This window comes from Cetorhinus maximus, chromosome 27, assembly GCF_964194155.1.
Source record: "Cetorhinus maximus chromosome 27, sCetMax3.hap1.1, whole genome shotgun sequence".
NCBI classification, from domain to species: domain Eukaryota; kingdom Metazoa; phylum Chordata; class Chondrichthyes; order Lamniformes; family Cetorhinidae; genus Cetorhinus; species Cetorhinus maximus.
In genome coordinates this window covers 3,626,570-3,649,527 of record NC_135905.1, presented here as the reverse complement: position 1 = coordinate 3,649,527, position 22,958 = coordinate 3,626,570, and the positions used below count along the sequence as shown (strand labels likewise).

The following is a 22,958-nucleotide window of genomic DNA, read 5'->3' as shown; positions in this document are numbered from 1 at the left end:
ACAGACATGTTAAGTAAATATATTCCAGTATTTACTTCCACAAAACTTAAAACAAGAATGATTGTTTTGTGACTGGTTCGCATTGCGCATTCCGCTAATGAAAGGGCTACACTGGCTTTTGAAGTGTCTGTTTCAGAGAAAGTGCAGTTTATAAATAACTCAACCAGTGGTGGTGTTGGTGAGATTTATAGAGAGGTGTAAGGCTGCAACATAAATATTGTTCAAACCCACACGGCCTGAAGGGTTTCCCACGCATCATTTATATCAGGCAATTTGTGCTTTGGAAGGACTGGCGACAACCAAAGATGCTGAGTATCAGCCTTTAGCAATTCCTGTCAGGGCTACGTGCAGGTTCCCGCTAGCTGTTCACATTAAGCGATAGTTCTAAAGAAAGAAAGACCTTGCCTTTTATGTGGTGCCTCTTGTCGCCTCAATATGTTGCACGCTTACTGACCAACTAAATACTTTTGGAAGTGTGGTCAGTGTTGAAATGTAGAAAACACAGCAGCCAACTTGCACAGAGCAAGATCCCAGCAATGTGATAATGACCGGATAATCTGTTTCAGGGATATTGATTGAGGGATAAATATTGGCCAGGACGCCAGGGAGAACTCCCTTGATCTTTGAGGAATAGTGCCGTGGCATCTTTTACATTTTACTGAGACGCCAGGCAAGGTCCCAGTTTAATTAAAAACCACATTGGAGTGATCTTGTGCTCAAAACCCTGGAGTGGGACTTGAACCCGTAACATTTTGACTCAAAGGAAAAGCTTATGTTTTTTTTTTATCATGAGATTGAATAGGCGGAGCACCCATTGTTTATGGTCCATGGAAGGGTCAGTTTGATTTGTTCTCAGTGAATTCCTTTTTCTCCGTGTTTCTTTGTAGTTGCTGTGGCTACAGACATTAATCTTCAGAGCCATGCCTACAAGTCAATGCAAAGCAACTCAAAAACCAGAATGAGGATCTGACATTCCTCACGGTCAATCTCAGGGATGTACCGGTGGCCAGTACTACATTCAATAAACAATGCTGTGAATTATGTTTTTTTTGTGCTGACCAAGCTGAGGAACATCAGAAAATGGAGCGCAGCCACTGTTAAGCGCTAGGCTCTTGCAAATGGGGCACAGTAAATTCAAAGCAGAGTGTGGTCTCCTTAATATCGCCCTGTAAAGATCGCCCTGCACAGCAGAAGCCATTTTTCCAATTCCCACACCAGCCCCTCACCTGGGCTGAGAGACTGGCGAGTAGGCGCGATGCTTGGATCCTGTGCCGACACACGCAGGGCACTCACCTGACGTGCTTTAAATCTCAGGGGGCATGAAGTCACATGGCAGGCATGACATGAGGGTCATTAAAAATCTGTGGAAAAGCCTTGAAGCCCTCACGGGACGCTGCATTTTATTCTTATCAATTGACATCCTCTTCAAAACGAAAGCGCCAGGCGCAGCACTGAAAATCAGGAAATAACTTTTATAGCCCAAGCTGGTCAGCACTTCTGCTAAAATAGTTTTTGGAAAATTTCAATTTATTAAAAAAAATCTTGATTTGAATTTTAAAAAAATCTCCCCATTTACAACAAGCAGACCACAGTGCTGTCATTCAACATAGTCAGGATCTCTCGGATTGACCACGTTTCTAGTCGTTTGATCACAGTGTGGATTCTCCACCATTGATGAACATGGAATCACTGTGGGTGTCCCTTGACTGGGGTGGTTTGTTGACCCCTTTAATCATATTTTGGTTTAATGTTTGTAAATTTCCTTTAAACTTTGTTCCTTGGTTTTACAGCTGACCTGAATTAGGGGCTGTGCTTGATTTATCCCTTGTTATTGTTAATTTAGATAATTGTTTTAACTCTACAAGAGTTACACCACAGGGACTGCAGCGGCTCAAGAAGGCGGCTCACCACCACCTTCTCAAGGGTCAACTAGGGATGGGCACATCCTGTGAAAGAATAAATACAAAAATATATAATTACCAAAGTTGTTTGAAGCAGGGAGGCTGGGTGGTATGTGGTTTTAGCGTTTTCCTTTATGACTGGGCTCCCTGACCATTTGCAAAGCAGCCAATAGGACGGATCGATCCTCTTACTGTCAGCATGCCCGATGGTAACTGAGAACAGAGTAGGATAAAATCCCATGAACCGACTGCTCTTTCAACCCAGCACTTTGGCAAATTAACAAATTCAGGGGTTCAATTATTGGATGTGCCCACTAATTCAAAATTGTGATGACTTTCAAATGGACATGGAAGTCGAATTACCCCCCCATTCGAATTTAATTTAATATTTTGGAGGGCAATTGTCAATCCCCCTGCTTCGACAATGTTAGCTGTTTGTAGGAGTGCGGGATCATGGGTGCTGAGAACATGCTAAGTGATTATTTATTGCACTTGAAGCTGAACAGACATTGCCAGCAAGTTCCGCGATCACATGACTGCAGAGCCTGATCCCATCCTCACCCAGCACCCACACATGTGCTCCTCCCAGCAAAGCCCATCACACCCGTGGTTAGGAACAGAAAAGTCTGGCTTGTTTTCTCTTCCCTAAGCTAGAAATGCTGAGGACAATTCTTCATGCCACCCTGTCTGAGATGAGGCAAGTCAGAGTGGACTTGGAACAGGACGTGGGCATTGAAAACAAGGACGAGAAGTTTAAAACCAAGCTGTTGCTAAACCAGGAACCAATGTGAGTCGGTGGACACAGGGGTGATAGGAGCATGGGACTCGTAGCAAGTTAGCACATCAGCAGCAAAGTTTTGGAAGACCCCATGTTTACCGAGGGTACAATGTGGGAGATCACCCAGGAGTGTGATTGAAATAGTCTGAAGGTAATAAAGGCATGGATGAGGGTTGCAGCTGAGCTGAGACAGGTGCAGAGTTGGACGATGTTATGGACGTGGAAATAGGCGGTCTTAATAATAGCACGAGTATTATGAAGAGTTATGAGGAGAGGTTGGATAGACTTGGGTTGTTTTCGTTGGAGCAGAGAAGACTGAGGGGCGACCTGATCGAGGTGTACAAGATTATGAGGGGCATGCACAGGGTGGATAGGGAGCAGCTGTTCCCCTTAGTTGAAGGGTCAGTCACGAGGGGACATAAATTCAAAGTGAGGGACCGGAGGTTTAGAGGGGATGTGAGAAAAAACTTTTTTACCCAGAGGGTGGTGACGGTCTGGAATGTGCTGCCTGGGAGGGTGGTGGAGGCGGGTTGCCTCACATCCTTTAAAAAGTACCTGGATGAGCACTTGGCCCGTCATAACATTCAAGGCTATGGGCCAAGTGCAGGTAAATGGGATTAGGTAGGTAGATCAGGTGTTTCTCACACATCAGTGCAGACTCGATGGGCCGAAGGGCCTCTTCTGCACTGTGTGATTCTGTGATTCTATGTGACCCGTGCTCATCGCAGGGTCAGGTATGATCCCAAAGCTGGTTCAGTCTTGGGCAGTTGCGAGGGAGAGGGATAGATTTGGGTAGTTAGGGAATGGAATTTGTTGCATTGACAGAGCACAGTGGCTTCAGATTTCCCAATATTCAGTTGGAGGAGATTTCTGCTCATCCACTACTACTACTGGACAAGCAGTCTGACAAGTTAGAAACAGTGGAGAGGTTGAGAGAGATGGTTGTGGTGGTGGCCGGTACTGTCAATGTATATGTGAAAGCTGATGCTGTGTTTTCCGATAAAGTCACCGAGGGGCAGCATGTAGATCAGAGATAGGAGGGGGCCAAGGATAGACCCTTGGAGTTCCCAGAAGAAATGGTGGAGGAGCAAGAAGAGAAGCCATTGCAGGTGATTGTCTGGCTACGACTGGAGAGATAAAGATAGAACCAGACTGGCACAATTCCACCCAGCTGGGCAGTGGCAGAGAGGCATCAGAGATGGGTGATGGGGGCAACCATATCAAAGGCTAGATTTATTTTACTTCTGTCACAGTCAAATGGACATTGTTCACTGACTTTTGTCATGTGGATAGCTCCTGAGAAAGGGATGGGTTCAGTTGTGACACCCCTTACCCCCAGTGGATGAGATATCTGCCACCATTTCCATTTGGAGAATGGCAACTTGGGAGCATGGAAGAGGGCCATGTGTGGAGGGCTTGCTCCATCCCCTTGGGAATGTACCCTAGATGTTGGCCCCTTTAGGGAGTGGTGATGGTGTAGTATTCCACCCTAGAAATATCTAATCAAAATGAAAAAGAAAGGTCTTATTTCACAAAATAATTATTCATTTCTCTTCAAGGAAAAGTGGTCAGATCGGATGTGGTGATTTTCTACGCAGAGGATGCGAAGGAGTGGAATATCTACCTTGTCAGCTTGCTCACATCAGTCCGTCACACCGAAGTCCTGTCCTACACAGTAAACGAGAGCACTTCATTTACAAACCGGGATTACAGTCAGTTTGAGCGATGCAAATGCCTCTTGGTTCTACTTTCGCCACAGCTCTTGGAGTTGGCCGCTCTCCCTAGGCTGGAGCATGGACTGCAGAGGACATTGCTGCCTGCGCACAAAGTGGTCATGCTGTTTTGTGGTGTGGAAGCAGCGGAACTACAGACCTTGTTTAGAGACTGGCAAAAGTGGAAACAGGTCTCATGTGACGATGACCCAGCTGTTTTCACCACAGCTGTGGAAGAAGCCATCAATGAGAGTAAGTTCAAACGGTCAGTGCCGGAGTAGTGCTTAGAATGAAGCTGCCTTACCCTTTCCAGACTGCTTGTCCCTCAGTATACACCCCACCAAATGGGATCTCAAACTTTACACAAGGGCATTAAGCTGTGGTAATTATTTTTGCATTTGGCATGGCTATATATGGAATATGTATAGAGCCCTGGGCACCCCATCAAGGAAGGATCTGGAGGGATTGAAAGTGTAAAGTGATGGTTTATTATAATAATGCCAGGAATGAATTCTACAAAGAAAGGCTTGAATAATGTTGGGCTTTTTTATTGGAACAAAGAAGGCTGAGGGGTGGGTTTACTAGGAGATTTCAAAATTATTAAACATTTTGAGAGGGTAAGAAGTGAACGATTGATTTGGCTGGTTAGAGAAACTGTACAAGAAATTTGACACAGACGATTTTTTATATGGATTGCTGGAGGCATTGAACAAGGTTCTATAGAAGCAACTGTTAACAAAATTGAGTGCACATGGAATTGGAGGCAGCCTATTACCTTGGATAGAGAATTGGTTTGGATGTAGGGGACAGCAAGAAAGGATAATGTATATCTACTCAAATTGGCAGGATACAACCAATGGTGTTCACCCAGGGATTTGTACTGGGGCTTCAGCTTTTTGTTATATTCATAAATGACTTTGATAATGAAATAGAGATCTATATGTCTATCATATATCCAAGTTTTCTGACAAAAGTAAGTTAGGTGACTCGGTTAGACCGTTAGGATCTAGAATGCACTGCCTGAGGGTGTGGTTGAGGCAGGTTCAATCAAGGCATTCATGAGGGAATTGGATTATCATTTGAAAAGGAAGAATGTGCAGGGTTACAGGGAGAAGGCAGGGGAGTGGCACTAGGTGAATTGCTTCTTTGGAGAGCCAGCACAAACATGATGGGCTGAATGGCCTCCTGTGCTGTAATAATTCTGTGATTCAATTATATTAGGGTAAAGATGGTGGTCAGGAACAATGTGAGCCTGTTGAAAACTGATAATGGTGATTTTGTCAGTGGTAATAAGGAAATGGCGGTCATGTTGAATAGTTGCTTTACAGTCGAGGAAGAAATCACCATGACAGACATCCCAAGGAAACTAATATTGAATTAATGTCAGGGACTCAGTAGATTTGAAGGAGTGTCTTAAAGAAGGAATTTGAGACAGAGGCAGAGAGGTTTAGGGAAGGAATTCCAGAGCTTAGAGCTCAGGCAGCTGAATATACCAATAGCTACCAATGGAGCAATTAAAGGCAGGGAATTGTAAACCAGTTAGCCAAACATCTGTTGTCCAGAAATTACTGGAGTCTATAATTAAGCACAAAGTGACTGAACACCTTGTACACTTCCAGCTGGTTTCAGCAGAGAAAGGAAGCAGAGATTTGTAAAGGGTAGGTCATGCCTGACTAATCTGATTGAATTTTTTGAAGAGGTGACTAAAGTAGTGGACAGGGGGGTATCCGTGGATGTTATTTATAAGGGGCAGGATTTTATGTCTGTCAGGTGTGCATGCGCCTGACCCGAACGGTTGTAAAATCTCTTGCGATGACGTTGGGTGAGGGTCCCGATGTCATCGCGCACTCTCGTGATCTTTCAGTTTGTGGGTACGCATCAGCGCGCCCGCCGACAATTAAGAGGCCTATTATGGCCCTTAAAATATGAATTAAGTGGTATTTTTTGTTGCCCGTTCAACCGTTCGATTAGTGGGCGGGCGAATAGGCCAAACGGCCTTTGCATTTTTTACACGGGCGGGATGTGGTTTCCAACGGTAAATAAAAACTCAAAAAAATCTTTCCACTTTAGTTTAAACATTCCCCTCTTCATGTGACTGAGTCACAGGTGGGGCACATGTTTATATCGCTTATTAAATCTTTATTTTCCTTTGACCAAATATTCAGCTCTGTGCCCTCAGGGAGCTGTCAGTGCCCACGCCCCCCCCCCCAACACACACGCAGACTTCCGCACTCGCCCTCCTCCCGCCCCCACTCCAGCAGCACTGAGCCTTTCAGCGCGTCTTTCTCGCTGGCTGGCCCTTCATTGGCCGGTCCACGTGAAATCGTGGCCAGGTCCCGCTCGCGGGCGGTGGACCGTTTCACAACCGCTCCCGGGCCCGCCCGCCCTGCCCACCCGACGAAGGGAAAATCCTGCCCATGGACTTCCAGAAGGCATTTGATAAAGCCCCTCATGGGTGACTGTTTTCTAAAGTTGAAGCTCATAGAATTGAAGGCATAATATTAACCTGGTTAGGAAATATGTTGAGTGGCAGGAGACAGACAGTAAGGATAATGGGCAGATACTCGAATATGGTCCCCACAAGGATCGGCGTTGGGGCCTCAATTATTTACCAGGTTTATTAGCAACTTAGATGATGGGAGAGGAAGGCACACATCACGTTTGCCAATGACACAAAGATGGGCAGCATTTTGAGCAGTGTAGGGTTCAAGCATAAAATTATAAGGAGATGTTGACAGATTAAGAGAATGGGCAAAATCTGTGGCAAATAGATTTCAATATCAGCAAATGCAAATCGCCCACTTTAATAAAAGATTTGCATTTATATAGCACCTTTTGCGATGGCGGGATGTCTCGAAGCGCTTTACAGCAGATGAGCTACTTTTTGAAGTGTAGTCCCCTTTGTAAGGCAAGAAACACAGCGGCCAGTTTGTGCACAGAAAGCTCCCACAAATAGCAAGGTGAGATGACTTTGCACCTAAAAAGGATAGAAAAGGGTGAAAAGCTAGAAACAGTGAACGTCTGAAGAGATTTCAGGATCCAGGCACATAGATCATTAAAATGTCATGAATAGTCCAGAAAATAATCAAAAAACCTAAAGGAACGCTGACCTAGAGGACTAGAATAAAATGGGGTAAGAGTCATTCTATAGGCTATACAAAGCCCTGGTTAGACTACACCTGGAATAAGTGGTTCAATTCTGGGCAACAGACCTTAAAAAGGATATATTGACATTGGAGATAGTTCAGGGCACGTTTACCAGAATGATGCTTGGATTCCAATGGTTACATTTCAAGGAGTGTTTACACGAACTAAGGCTGTATTTCCTGGAATTTAGATGATTAAGGGGTGGTTTATTTGAAGCTTTCAAGATATCATGGGGAACAGATAGGGTGGATAGAGAGAAAATATTTCTGCTGTTTTGCAGAGTGTAGGACTAGGAACATCGTCTAAAAAGTAGAGCCAGGGTTGAAATTAGGAAATATTTCTTCATGCCCAGGAGAGGGAGGTGGGTGGGTGCAGACGTTTCTAATCACCGGGGCATGTGCCGCTGAGGGGTCCGGGCTCATTGGCCAAGTCAATCTGGATGGTCAGTGTCCAAAGCAGCCAACCTGGCATGTAGACCATCCTGTTGACGGGCTAATTGACCAATGATTGCTGTTGTTCTGAACAACATCAGTGATTGGTCAAGCAGTAGGACATACCAGATTCCTTTCTCACCTTGTGGATTTCTGTTTGGGCCTGGTCATCATAGGGTGCTGTTTCCTTAATCTTCAGGCTTGAATCATCTATTTCAAACCCTCAATTCATTGGAAGCAACTCCTGGGCTCCTGGGCCATTTTGAGATTTAAAGCCAGCTCCCTCTGCCTCTCCTCCCGGCCCTCGCTGTGTGTATCCAGCCGGTTTTAACGGTGACAGATGGCGGGTTGGGTGAGAGACCGGCGGCTGTGCGAGGTGGTTGGAGGCGGGCATCTCCGGGCTGCCACTTTTGGCCATAAATGGAATTCGAGTCTGCCGCCAAGACCCTTCCAGTTATGTGGAGCAAAAGGTGGTAAATTGAGGCCTGGAAGTCTGATCACTATTGAGAGCTTTCCCGACCTGGACGTATCACCCTTGCTGTGTGCTGGCTGTGTCAGCAAGCCCATCCACCAGGTGGCTAATGACAATCGAATTTGACTCAGAACCTACTGCAGGCACTTGTCAAGCAGGAGAAAGGCCCGGAAGCCAAAAGCGGTAGACGTAGTGACTGAGAAGCTGAGTAGAATTTCAGTTGTGTACGGGACAATCTGGCAGGATTCTGGATAAAAGGGTTCACGTGCAAATGTGCAGGCCTGGGCCTACACAGGGGGCCAGTTGTTGAAACCCATTAACTGTTGCACAGGATTGCCATCAAAGTGAAATAAAGCTGTGAAAGCCCTTAGCTGGTTGTTCTTCCAAATAGAAATGGGGAAGAAGTCTGGCTGGCTTTTTGGAGGCCAGGCAAATGGGGTTAATTTTGCTCCAATTAAAAACAGGAAGTGCTGGAAATGCTCGGCAAGCCTGGCGGCATCTGTGCAGAAAGGAGCTGGGGTAAGGCCTGGGATTCTGTGAGAGGTGAAGCGCCCGAGTGCCCCACCTCTCCAGCCCTTCCCAACCCTCCTCCCCCGATAGTTGGTGGACACTGGGCCCCTGTGCCAGGCTCTTGCCAACCCCCTGCAGCCACCATTCTTGGTGTTAATATGGAGTTCCACCACTTTGCCGTCTGTGAAAAATCCGTTCAGCTCCATCTCATCCATATAATGAGGCAGGTCCCTGACAAATAATTGCTGACTGCCTGGGTCTGTGTGCTATGTTTCTGCATCTCCGGGTTTATTTTCTCTACGACCTGGCCTGGGGCTTTGTAGTGATGCACCTTGCTGTCCCCTAATTCACTAATCATGAGGCTTTGGGGGTGGAATCTGTATCTCCAGCCAGGGAGTGTGTTGGGGCTTTGATAACATGAGATGCAATTCCAGAGGTGGGGACCTCAGTCTTCCCTCGAAATTGAGTGAGACAGTGAGAACCCAGAGACTGAGATTGAACTGGACAAACACACACACACACAAACACACCACTGTCTCTCTCTCACACACTCTCTTTCTCTCTCACACACACTCTCTTTCTCTCTCACACACACACACACACACACACATCCTCTCTCTCACACACACTCTGACACATCCTCTCTCTCACACACACTCTCTTTCACACACACACACACACAAACACACCACTCTCTCTCTCACACACACTCTCTTTCTCTCACACACACACACACACACACACACACATCCTCTCTCTCACACACACTCTCTTTCTCTCACACACACACACACACACACACACCCTCTCTCTCACACACACTCTGACACACACTCTCTTTCACACACACACATTCTCTCTCTCTCACACACACACCCTCTCTCTCACACACACACTCTGACACTCTCTCACACACACTCTGACAAACACACACACACCCTGACACACACTCTGACATTCTCTCTCACACACACTCACACACACACACATACATACACACTCTCACACACACTCTCACACACACAAACACACACACACACACCTCTCCCGATCCTCCTCCCTCCCCAAAAATCTATCCACAACAGCCGGGGAGAGGAGGAACCCAGGCTGAAAGCCAACCTGCTTCAGACCCCTGCTTTCATATGAATCCCACAAAGGCCATCTTGGAGTCTACACCACCAGAGGTGAACCCAAGGCCGGTGTTAATTAAACCTAACTCCTTAGGTTGGTCTCAGTTCCCTCCCCCTCTCACTGGTGGACAAGTCTTGGGGCCTAATCTGTCTCTATCTATCTCTGCTTCTTAAGTGAAAAGGCAAAAAAAGCTTTGTTAGTTATCTCTGCTGCTTGGCACTTTTTAATGACCATATTTATTAATTACTAACTTTTAAGAAAATGATCAATTTATTGCTTTGACGTTGATTTTTTTTGGCTCAGTAAGATGTGTATGTTTTCTTCAAGACCTTAAATTTATGTGAAATTCGTGTTTAATGTTGTGCCAAACCAGATCTCATTGCTGCTGTGTTTCTTACTGATGGGGAGTGAGAGGCTCACAAGAGCCTGATTCCTTTTTTTGAAGGGCTGGCAAAGGGGGTTATTTTTGCTCCAATAGAAACAGGAAGTGCTCAGCAAGTCTGGCAGCATCTGTGCAGAGAGAAACCGAGGTCGGTGACCCTTCGTCAGAACCAGTGGAGGAGGTGGACCTGATGCATTAACTGTTTCTCCCACCACAGATGCTGCCTGGCCTGCTGAGTATTTCTAGCATTTTCTGTTATATTTCAGGTTCCAGCATCTGCACTACTTTACTCCCCTATTATATGCTCCGCGCTGTGTATTTATAAGTGTGGTCAGTTTCAATTTTAAATAACAAAATACATATCCCTCAATGCAAAACGTAATTTTTCTGTTAATATTGGTTGGTGCTAATTTACTGGAAGGTTTTGCAATTTTTAAACTTGGAAGTGAAACCAGGAGTTAGGCATCAATAGAAGATGTCACTGTTCATTCAAGATATTCTCATTTGTACATAGGATTGTTGTTTACAGTGCTTGTGAGGTTCAAGTCTTTTGGATATTGATATCTGAATATTGTATACGGCCAGGTTCAAAGAAGCCGAGATGGATGTATAATATGAATGACCAAGTTGTGCATAATTATCTGACAAAGCTGTGACTGTAAAATGTTTCATACTGAAACCTGAGCTTTCAATGGGCTTTCTAAATGGAGTACAAAAGCCAAGAAGTTTTGCTAAAACTATGTAAAACAGTTTGACCACACTGTGTCTATGGTCCCCAGTTCTGGGAACCTAAAGAATGTGAGGGAGAGGGTTAAAGATGGGCCTCCCACCCACCTTTAATGGGGGGTTGGTGGTGGATGGAGGGTGGAGGGCATCAGGGGCCCAGAAATAGGAGAAGAACCAGAGCACCAGGGCCCATGATTTCTCTCTCTGGCCCTGCAAAAGTTTGGAACTCTCTTCCACAAATGTCAATTGATGCCGGATAAATTGTTAATTTTAAATCTATGATAGATAGACTTTGGTTAACCAAAGGTATTATGGTGTTATAAAAAGACCTGCATTTATACAACTTTCATGACCACAGGACATCTCAAAGCACTTTACAGCCAATGAAGTGCTTTTGAGGTGTATTCACTTTTATAATGTAGTCAAAATGGCAGCCAATTTGCACAGCGCAAGATCCCACAAACAGCAATGTGATAATGACCAGATAATCTGTTTCTTGTGCAGTTGATAGGGGGCAAAGGTGGTATATGGAGTTAAGTCTCAGATCTGCCATGATCTTATTAAATGGCAGAACATGCTCGAGGGCTAAATGGTTTAATCCTGTTTCTATCTTCTGATGGTGACCCCAAAAACATATAAAAACTGAGACTGATACAGTGTTGTTAGGCTAAGGTGGGTAAATGGAGTTAGGGTATTAATCAGCCATGATTTAATTCAATGGTAGCACAGGCTCAAGGGGCTAATGGCCTATTCCTGTTCCTAACTCTCTTGGTGATACAGGGAATGCTTAAAAACAAAGGGTTACTGTGGCAGAGACAGCAACATTATTTAGAAAGAAATTGGATAATGAGTTGAAAAGTAAAAATATGAAAGAATTATAGAGTAAGGTCAGGGACATGGGATTTCGAGTAGACCATCCCAGTAAAGAGTTAGCTTGGCACAGGCATGAAGGGCTGAAAACCTCCAGGTGAAATCAACATTTTAAAAAATTCATTCACGGGATGTGGGCTTCGCTGGCTGGGCCAGCATTTATTGCCCATCCCTAATTGCCCTTGAGAAGGTGGTGCTGAGCTGCCTTCTTGAACCGCTGCAGTCCATGTGGTGTAGGTATACCCACAGTGCTGTTAGGGAGGGAGTTCCGGGATTTTGACCCAGCAACAGTGAAGGAATAGCAATATATTTCCAAGTCAGGAGGGTGAGTGACTTGGAGGGGAACTTCCAGGTGGTGGTGTTCCTGTCTATCTGCTGCCCTTGTCCTTCTAGATGGTAGCGGTTGTGGGTTTGGAAGGTGCTGTCTAAGGAGCCTTGGTGAATTCCTGCAGTGCATCTTGTAGATGGTACACACTGCTGCTATTGTGTGTTGGTGGTGGAGGGAATGAATGTTTATGGATGTGGTGCCAATCAAGTGGGCTGCTTTGTCCTGGATGGTGTCAAGCTTCTTGAGTGTTGTGGGAGCTGCACTCATCCAGGCAAGTGGGGAGTATTCCATCACACTCCTGACTTGTGCCTTGTAGATGGTGGACAAACTTTGAGGAGTCAGGAGGTGAGTTTCTCATTGCAGGATTCCTAGCCTTTGACCTGCTTTTGTAGCCACAGTATTTATATGGCTAGTCCAGTTCAGCTTCTTGTCAATGGTAACCCATTGTTGATGTTGATGTTAGGGGATTCAATGATAGGAAAGCCATTGAATGTCAAGGGAGGATGGTTAGATTCTCTTTTGTTGGAGATGGCCATTGTCTGACACTTGTGTGACACGAATGTTACTTGCTACTTGCCAGCCCAAGCCTGGATATTGTCCAGGTCTTGCTGCATTTGGACATGGACTGCTTCAGTATCTGAGGAGTCGCGAATGGTGCTGAATATTGCGCAATCATCAGTGAACATCCCCACTTCTGACCTTATGATGAAAGGAAGGTTATTGATGAAGCAGCTGAAGATGGTTGGGCCGAGGACACTATCCTGAGGAACTCCTGAAGTGATGTCCTGGGACTGAGATGACTGACCTCCAACAACCACAACCATCTTCCTAGAGAGTAATTGGCTGGGTTGGATTTGTCCTGCTTTTTCTGTAAGGGACATACATGGGCTATGTTCCACATAGCCGGGTAGATGCCAGTGTTGTAGCTGTACTGGAACAACTTGGCTAGGGGTGCAGCAAGTTCTGGAGCACAAGTCTTCAGTACTATTGCTGGAATATTGTCAGGGCCCATAACCTTTGCAGTGTCCAGTGCCTTCAGCTGTTTCTTGATATCATGTGGAGTCAACCCTAAAGTTTATACACACAAAGAATGCCATGAAACCTGCTGCAAAGCAGGATATGGCAGTCAAGGTGCTGGAATTCTTAAGTTCTTTGGATAAGAGTCCATCCGCTGTGATTTGTTTGCTATTTATTTACTTGAATAACTTTGGTTTATCCTAATCTGTTTGTTCTTCTCTCTTCTATCCCCGCTAAGTGCAGTTATTATACTCAGTCACATTTTTATAGTGTCACTTACCACTCCCTTTCTCAGTCTTCCACATTGTTCCCATTGCTCATTAGACATGGTTGGCTTTGGTGGTTTGAATTTCCTGGACCTGGTTTATTAAAAAGGTCTTTCTTCCAGTGCTGTTCCTCCATTAGTGCATAGATCCTGAATACATCGCGGGGAAGTTAACCTTTCCAGACAACCAGACTCGTGAACCCAGCTGTGTATAAACTCAGTGCAGGTAGAAAGCGAGCTGCCAAGGCTTCATGGTCCACATAGCCATCATCACTTGGCATGGATCTACGCCTACACACCCCAACTACATTACTGTTCCATTGCTATTTTAATGGAATTTTAATCTGTTCTTCTTCCCTTCTCTGAACAACTGAACAGCTTTACTGTGCAGACAACCAGATGCAGACCCCGGATCTATGGTTTTGTGGCATAATCTACGTGTTGGGACATTTCCAAGACTGACCTGTTACTCATGGTTGCGGGTGCTAACAAAATAGTTTCTGGGTCGCCCAGCTCTATCCCAACATCCCATGGCGAGACATTGCTGACATGTGCTGGTTGAGGCAAAAGGCCTGTTTTTGTGTTGTGTTTTGAGAAAAGATACCGGGACCTTGGACAGGGTGCAGAGGAGATTTATCAGGGATGAGGGACCTCAGCTATGTGGAGCCGCTGGAAAAGCTGGGATTGTTCTCCTTAGAGTAGAGAAAGGTAAAGGGATATTTAATAGAGATGTTCAAAATGTTGAGGGGTTTGGACAGATTGCAACCTATTGCATTTATGTAACTCTTTAAATATAGTTAAACATTCCAATGGGGCAATATAAAAGAAAATTTGTCACCAAGCCACATAAGCAAATGTTTTCGAAGATTTCCCGAACTGTCACAGGGAAAACGTTAGAAGCTATTATTAAAGATGTTATAGCAGGGCACTTAGAAAAGTTTAAAGCCATAAGGCAGAGTCAACATGGTTTTGTGAAAGGGGAATCACGGCCTGAATCTAATGTTCATCGGGTGCGCACGACCGGCCCCTGAATGCAATTTCACCCTGACTGGCCAATTAACGGCCAGTTAGTGTGAAACACGCGCTGGGAAAGGCTCAGCACTGCCGGGGTGTGGTGGAATAGGGCAGGTGCCAAGAGGAACAAGGGTGTGGGCTTGTACTTCCTGAAAGCTGATGGCTGCTGTGGAGCCGCCTCAGGGAGATGCAGTCATTTAAAAACGAAATGAGCTCAGTAAACTGCAGCAAACTGTGACAATACTGTAAATGCAAGCAGCTGGCAGCAGATCCCACAGCAGATCATCCCTCGACCCTCTCCTTTTATTTTATTTAACCTCCCGAACATTTCATCCCACCCTGAGTGTAGTTTGTAGTGAAAACGTGAAGGCTGCCGACCGTAAAAGTGGACGGGCCGTGTAAAATCGCTGACTTAATGAGCTTAACTGCCCACTTAATTGTCGGCGGACATCCACCGATGTAACGTGTGCATGTGCGATGACGTTGGGACGCACGCGGTTTTCTTGCACGGTTTCACGTGATTGCGGGTCAGGCGCTCACCCGCATGAACAGCGTAAGATTCTGGCCCACGTTCAACCAATTTGGAGTTCTTTGAAGGAGTCACATGTGCTGTGGATAAAGGGGAACTGGTGTATGTACTGTATTTAGATTTCCAGAAGGCATTTGACAAGGTGCCACAACAAAGGTTATGGCAGAAAATAAAAGCTCGTGGTGTCGGGGGTAACATATTGGCATGGATAGAAGATTAGCTAGCTAACTGGATACAGAGGGCAGCCAGAGAGTGTTTTTCTGGATGGCAGGATGTAACCAGCGGTGCGCCACAGGGATCAGTGCTGGGGCTACAACTTTTTATAACTTATACGAATGACATGGATGAAGTGACAGATGGTATAGTTGCTAAATTTGCTGACGTTACAAAGATAGATAGGAAAGTAAGTTGTGAAGAGGACGTAAGGAGGCTACAAAGTGACATGGATAGGTTAAGTGAGTGGGCAAAGACCTGGCAAATGGAGTTTAATTTGGGAAAATGTGAAATTGTCCATTTTTAGCAGGAAGAATAAAAAAGAATCTTATTATCTAAATGGTGAGAGATTGCAGAGCTCTGAGATTCAGAGGGATCTGGGTGTCCTAGTGCATGAATCACAAAAGGTTAGTATGCAGGTACAGCAGGTAATTAGGAATGTTAATAGAAAGTTATCGTTTATTGTGTGGGGAATTGAATACAAAAGTAGGGAGATAATGCTTCAGTTGTACAGGGCAACTGATGAGACCACATCTGGAGTTATGTGTACAGTGTTGGTCTCCTTATTTAAGGAAAGATATAAGTGCATTAGGAGCAGTTCAGAGAAGTTTAATAGGCTAATACTAGGAATGGGCAGGTTGTCTTTTGAGAAAAGGTTGGATAGGTGAGGCTTGTATCCGCTGGAGTTTAGAAGGGTAAGAGGTGACTTAATTAAAACCGTTAAGATCCTGAGGGGTCTTGACAGGGTGGATGCGGAGAGCCTGTTTCCTCTTGTGGGAGAATCTAGAACTAGGGGTCATTGTTTAAAAATAAGGGGTCACTCCTTTAAGACAGAGATGAGGAGAATTTTTTTCTCTCAGAGGGTCATGAGTCTTTGGAACTCTCTTCCTCAAAAGGCAGTGGAAACAGGGTCTCTGAATATTTTTAAGGCAGAGCTAGATAGATTTTTGATTAACAAGGGAGTGAAAGGTTGTTGGGGGAAGGTGGGAGGCTCAAAGGGCTGAGTGGCCTACTCCTGCTCTTAGTTTGTATTAATATGACCAAAAGCTTGGTCAAAGAGGAGTGTCTTCACAAGGAAGGAGAGGTAGAGAAGCAGAGAGTTTTAGTGAGGATATTATAGAGATTAGGTTCTCACTAATTGAAGGCACAAAACCCAATGATCGAGTGATTAAAATCGAGGATTCTCAAGAGGCCAGAGTTGTAGGTGTTGTAATATGCCTTTAAGGGATAGCAGCATGCCATCACTAGAAGGGAAGTGTGTCATGTCATCCAGTCTCAGCTTCACTTCAGCCTGGAGCAGAACACAAACAGGCTGGGATTTTCAGACCCTGTTTGCGCAGGTGTGTTCAGTGGCGCGATTGGAGAATCTTTCAAGAAGGCCCTACGCACGTTTCCTGATGATTTAAATCCAGGACGTGATTGTCCCCTCCCCCCATCAATGGTGGGCCATGTTTCCCGCCATCGAACGTGGGGAACTTAATTGTAATAAATTTGCATATAATTATTGTAGCCACACGCAGGAATCACCACCACCCCCCCCACCACCCATATCAAATTTAAATCCCCTGTTGTGATTTCATGATGGCGACCTCAACTTCGAGGGGAACTCCGAGGTGAGTGAACACAACTTTGTGATCCCAGCAGCTCTGCGGGTTCAGGGGTGGGGGTGCCACAGGCAGATCTCTGCAGCGGCTTCTTCATGGCTGGCTTGTGGTGCTGGGGCAAGGGTGAGAGTGCAAAGGGGGAAGGGCCAGAAGGCAACCTTGGGGCAAGGGTGACAGTGCAAAGGGGGAAGGGCCAGAAGGCAACCTTGGGGCAAGGGTGACAGTGCAAAGGGGGAAGGGTCAGAAGGCAACCTTGGGGCAAGGGTGACAGTGCCGGGGGTTCGTGGCAGCACTGACTGAAGTTTGAGCGCAAACACATGCAGGGGGTGGGGGGCCGGGCTAATGGCCAAACATGTCAAAGATGAGCACTCCACCCCAGCTGAGAGTGTTTAGCTTGAGCTCAGTTGACATGCTTGAAGTCAGCCCAGTCAAGCAAGTGTGCCCACTCAAGCAGCACTAATTCCTCACAGTGCCAACGATTGCTCCTCTACTGTTAATCCCTCGCGCGCACACTTCACACTTGAATGAGGCCTATGGTGCTGCAGCTACAATGTGTAACTTGGCAAGCCTGAGGATCCTGTTGGGAAAGGTGGCCATTGATCACTGATGGAGGGGTGCGCTCCTCACCCCTTGCATTTATGTTTCAGCCGACATTGAAAAGCCACCCTCATGGTACAAGCAAACCACGAAGCCTTGGGGCCGAGGTTAGGAAAATGCCTGCACCTGAGGTGAGAGTTCAAGATGCAGTTGAGTGGCCGATGCTGCTGCCTCTCGGTCATGTGGTGTGGGGTGGTGCTGGGTGTGGGCATGGTGAACCATAATGCGCACAAAACACTGGGCATCCATGTGGTGGCCTGGAGTGGCAGCCGCTGGCAATGACTTGACCAAAGAGTGGTCCTTGGGAGGCAATCGCTGACCCTTGGATCTCTCTCTTCGATACTGCAGTGAGGAGACCATCAGGAACATGGAGCCTGGTGATCTTGCTGTCTGCCTGATTGCTTAGAGGCAGGAGAGAAGGAGTAGAATGTGTTGGAGGCACCTGGCTTGCCAAAGGGAGGAGCAGAACCCTGAAGACCAATGGGCAGCGCCACCCCCTCCGCACATTGAGGATGAATGCCACAGAGCTGTTGCTCGTTGGTGCATCGCTAGACCCAGGGTCTACAGGCTACCTGCAGTTGAGAGAGAACCAGTGTCGCCGATGCCTGCACATGTCAAGGGAACTGGTCACGTCCCTTCTGCAAGATTTGGCATCACGGGGACTCAGAGGGCACCCACTGCCATTGGCAGTTAAAGTTACTGCCATGTTCAATTTCTACAGCAGTGGCTCCTTCCGGGGCTCCACTGGGGACCTTTGTGGGATCTCACCAGCCTCCACCCACAAATGTATCCAGGAGGGCACGGATGCCCTTTGTCAATTTCAACAGGGATCAGGCAAGCCAGGAAGCAAGAGCACTGGGATTTGATCAGATTTCCGGATTCCCACAGGTGCAGGGGGCCATCGACTGCACCCACGTGGCTCTGAAATCTTCCTGGCAACAAACAGTCCAGTATGTGAACCGCAAAGGCTTCCACTCCCTCAATGTTCGGCTGGTCTCCGACCATAACCGACAGATCACGGAGGTGTGGGCAAGATATCCCGGAAGCGTCCATGACTCGTGCATCCTCAGCAGGTCTTAAAACCCTGACATCTTCCAGGGACCACACAGGATGCAGGGTTGGCACCTCAGGGACAAGGGCTACCCACAAAGGACATGGCTGATGACGCCTGTGCAGCAGCCTTGGACTCCTGGTGGGAGAAGGTGCAACGCTACCTGGAGTTTGGTTGAGCACACCACTGGCATCCTGAAAATGAGGTTCCGGTGTCTGGACAGATGTGGCGGAGCACTGCAGCACGCTCCCCAGAGGATGTCGCGCATCATAGTGGCTGGCTGCAGGCTACACAACCTGGCGATGCAAAGAGGGGGAGGACCTGGATGATGAGGAGATGCAAGAACTGCACATCTGCTCCGATGAGGAGGAGGTCAAAGGTGATGAGGGTGTTGAGACCATAAGACCATAAGACATTGGATCAGAAATTAGGCCATTCGGCCCATCGAGTCTGCTCTGCCATTCAATCATGGCTGATAAGTTTCTCAACCCCATTCTCCCGCCTTCTCCCCGTAACCTTTGATCCCCTTACCAATCAAGAACCTATCTATCTCCGTCTTAAATACACTCAATGACCTGGCCTCCACAGCCTTCTGTGGCAATGGATTCCATAGATTCACCACTCTCTGGCTAAAGAAGTTTCTCCTCATCTCTGTTCTAAAAGGTCTTCCCTTTACTCTGAGGCTGTGCCCTCGGGTCCTAGTCTCTCCTACTAATGGAAACATCTTCCCCACGTCCACTCTATCCTGCCTTTCAGTATTCTGTAAGTTTCAATCAGATCCCCCCTCATCCTTCTAAACTCCATCGAGTATAGACACAGAGTCCTCAAACGTCCCTCATATGTTAAGCCTTTCATTTCTGGGATCATTCTCGTGAACCTCCTCTGGACCCTCTCCAGGGCCAGCACATCCTTCCTGAGATACGGGGTCCAAAATTGCTCACAATATTCTAAATGTGGTCTGACCAGAGCCTTATAAAGCCTCAGCAGCACACCCCTGCTTTTATATTCTAGTCCTCTCGAAATAAATGCCAACATTGCATTTGCCTTCCTAACTACCGACTCAACCTGCAAGTTAACCTTAAGAGAATCCTGGACTAGGACTCCCAAGTCCCTTTGCACTCCAGATTTCTGAATTCTCTCCCCATTTAGAAAATAGTCTATGCCTCTATTCTTCCTACCAAAGTGCATGACCTCACATTTCCCCACATTGTATTCCATCTGCCACTTCTTTGCCCATTCTCCTAACCTGTCCAAATCCTCCCCGCCTCCTCAATACTACCTGTCCCTCCACCTATCTTTGTATCATCTGCAAACTTAGCCAGAATGCCCTCAGTTCCTTCATTTAGATCATTAATATATAAAGTGAAAAGTTATGGTCCCAACACTGACCCCTGCAGAACTCCACTAGACACCGGCCACCATCCTGAGAAGGACCCCCTTATCCCCACTCTCTGCCTCCTGCCAGACAGCCAATCTTCTATCCATGCTAGTACCTTGCCTCTAACACCATGGGCTCTTATCTTACTGAGCAGCCTCCTGTGCGGCACCTTGTCAAAGGCCTTCTGGAAGTCCAAGTAGATAACATCCATTGGCTCTCCTTTGTCTAACCTACTCGTTACCTCCTCAAAGAATGCTAACAGATTTGTCAGGCATGACCTCCCCTTGATGAAACCATGCTGACTTTGCCCTATTTTACCATGCACTTCCAAGTATTCTGAAATCTCATCCTTAATGATGGACTCTAAAATTTTACCAACGACCGCGGTCAGGCTAATCAGCCTGTAATTTCCAGTCTTTTGCCTAACTCCCTACTTAAACAGGGGGGTTACATTAGCGATTTCCAAGTCCTCTGGGACCCTCCCTAACTCCAGTGATTCCTGAAAGATTACCACTAACGCCTCTACTATCTCTTCAGCTATCTCCTTCAGAACCCTGGGGTGCAATCCATCTGGTCCAGGTGATTTATCCACCTTCAGACTTTTCAGTTTTCCTAGCACCTTCTCCTTGGTAATGGCCACCATACTCACCTCTGCCCCCCGACTCTCTTGAGCTTTGGGGATGTTACTCATGTCTTCCGCTGTGAAGACTGACGCAAAGTACCTATCCAGTTCCTCCGCCATTTCTTTGTTCCCCACTACTACTTCTCCAGCGTCATTTTCCAGCAGCCCAATGTCCACTTTTGCCTCTTGCCATTGCTGTTCCACTGTCTTTCCTGCTAGGCTCATCTCCCAGTCCATTCTGGCCAGCTCCTCCCTCATGCCTCTGTAGTTGCCTTTATTCAACTGTAATACCGTTACATCTGATTCCAGCTTTTTCCTCTCAAATTGCAGGGTAAATTCTATCATATTATGGTCACTTCCTCCTAAGGGTTCCTTCACCTTAAGCTCCCTTATCAAATCTGCCTCATTACACATCACTAAATCTAGAATCTAAATCTAGTGGGCTCCACCACAAGTTGCTCCAAAAAGCCATCTCGTAGACACTCCACAAATTCTTTTTCTTGGGATCCACTACCAACCTGATTTTCCCAGTCTACCTGCATATTGAAATCCCCCATGATCACTGCAACCTTGCCTTTCTTACACGCCTTTTCTATCTCCTGGTGTATCTTGTGCCCCACATCCTGACTACTGTTCGGAGACCTGTACATAACTCCCATTATGGTTTTTTCACCTTTGCAGTTCCTCAACTCCCCACAGATTCTACATCCTCTGACCCTACCTCGTTTCTGAGGTCCTGGAAGGTGAGGGTGCAGGCGATGAGGCCATTTCACTGGCCAGACGAGGCAGATGTAGTCGTGAGGCCCTCATTGCTGCAAGATTCCAGGAGGGTGATGGCGAGATGCAGTGAGGACACTCTTCAGATCTTCACATTGCATCTGGGAACGTCTGACACCCGTCTGGCTGAGGGCAGTGCATGTATGCCTTGTGAAGAGGCTTATATCATCGAGAAGCTGCTGAGAAACAGCAGCCACATCGGCTTTAAGACAACTTGATCCCTTGGCAGGCTTCATCACCTGTTCCCTTCAGCACCGCATCTTCACCTGTCAGGAATGGCGATGAGATGGGGAACAGCCCCGCCTCTAAGGTGCTGTGAGCACACAGAGAACATCTCAGAACCCAGTGACGCTTGGGCACGAGACTCTTGCAGCAAACACAAGCCACATGGAGGTGCAGGCATCACTGGTCTGGAGAGTGACTTTGAAGCCGGACAATCTCTGTGCACAGAAGGTTACACACTGAGCAGGGGAGAGGCCCTGGACTGTGACATTAGCCTTCATTTTGTGCTGGGAACAATGGGCGGAATTGTCCCCGATTTGCACCAAGTGAGTTTGCGGACAGGGAAAACAACGTTTTTCCCACCGGCTACAATGGCAGCTTTTCATTCCATTTCATCCCAAAAACCCGCCACATTAATTATGCATTCCCGGGATACACGGCATTTCCATGGCGAGTGGGCTCCGATTCGCCTGCCACACCGTCACCTCAGCACTTCATCACACCAGGCACCACATTTAAACAACAACCACACTCAGTGCTTCCAGCCCAGGGCTGCAGCAAAGGAGACATGGCCCCGAATGGCAAGAAGACTGCAGCCCCTGAGCACCCTTTGAGCACCATGGAGGCCGCTGTGATGCCCTCTACCCCTGCCCTGGCCACAGGGGAGGCAGCAACATTACCACTCCGGCTTGGGAGGTGATAGCAGTGGTGATCAGTGCCAATGCTGCACAGAAGAGGTTGGCCATCCAGTGCAGAAAGAGGATGAATGATCTCATCCATACTGCCAGGGTAAGGTAACCATCTCATCACTCTAAACTCACACACTCACAAACCCATCACACATTCACTGGCATCTCACTCACTGCCAGCTCAAGAGATATCACCACTCACTCTCTCACACACACCTTCACATCTCCATCTGGCCTCACCTCTTCTGGAGACTGCCTCCTCAGCCCTCACTATCTCGAGGCCACTTGTACAGATCAACATGTGCCCCCCACACACACCCTGGGATACCCCCCTTCCCCAGTACAGCCCTCACCCTGCAGCCTCTTCCCTTCCCTGAGGCCACTTCTCCCCCTTCCCCATGTAAGCCCTAACCCTGCAGCCAGTGAAAAGCCATCCCCGCCTTATGGCTGGTCTGGTAGGTAGGGACCTGCCCGTGAGCCCCCCTAAAAGTGATGTGGTGCTGCCTGGGAAGCCTGGCGCTGATGACCGTGAGTGCTGTCCGAAGCAAGGTAGGCAAACAAACCTCAAAGTCCTGAGTGAAGTGCAGCTCAC

The 22,958-nt window shown here is 47.0% G+C and overlaps 1 protein-coding gene across 2 annotated transcripts in view; it reads left to right on the top strand.

Moving 5' to 3' along the window:
* The window catches only part of pik3ap1 (phosphoinositide-3-kinase adaptor protein 1), a 121,543-nt gene that overhangs the window by 3,183 nt on the left and 95,402 nt on the right, over positions 1-22,958 (top strand). For both annotated transcript variants that reach the window (XM_078530543.1, XM_078530545.1), the window contains exon 2: positions 4,239-4,643. In XM_078530543.1, the coding sequence (XP_078386669.1) occupies positions 4,239-4,643 (405 nt within the window). The remainder of the gene's footprint in view (positions 1-4,238; positions 4,644-22,958) is intronic.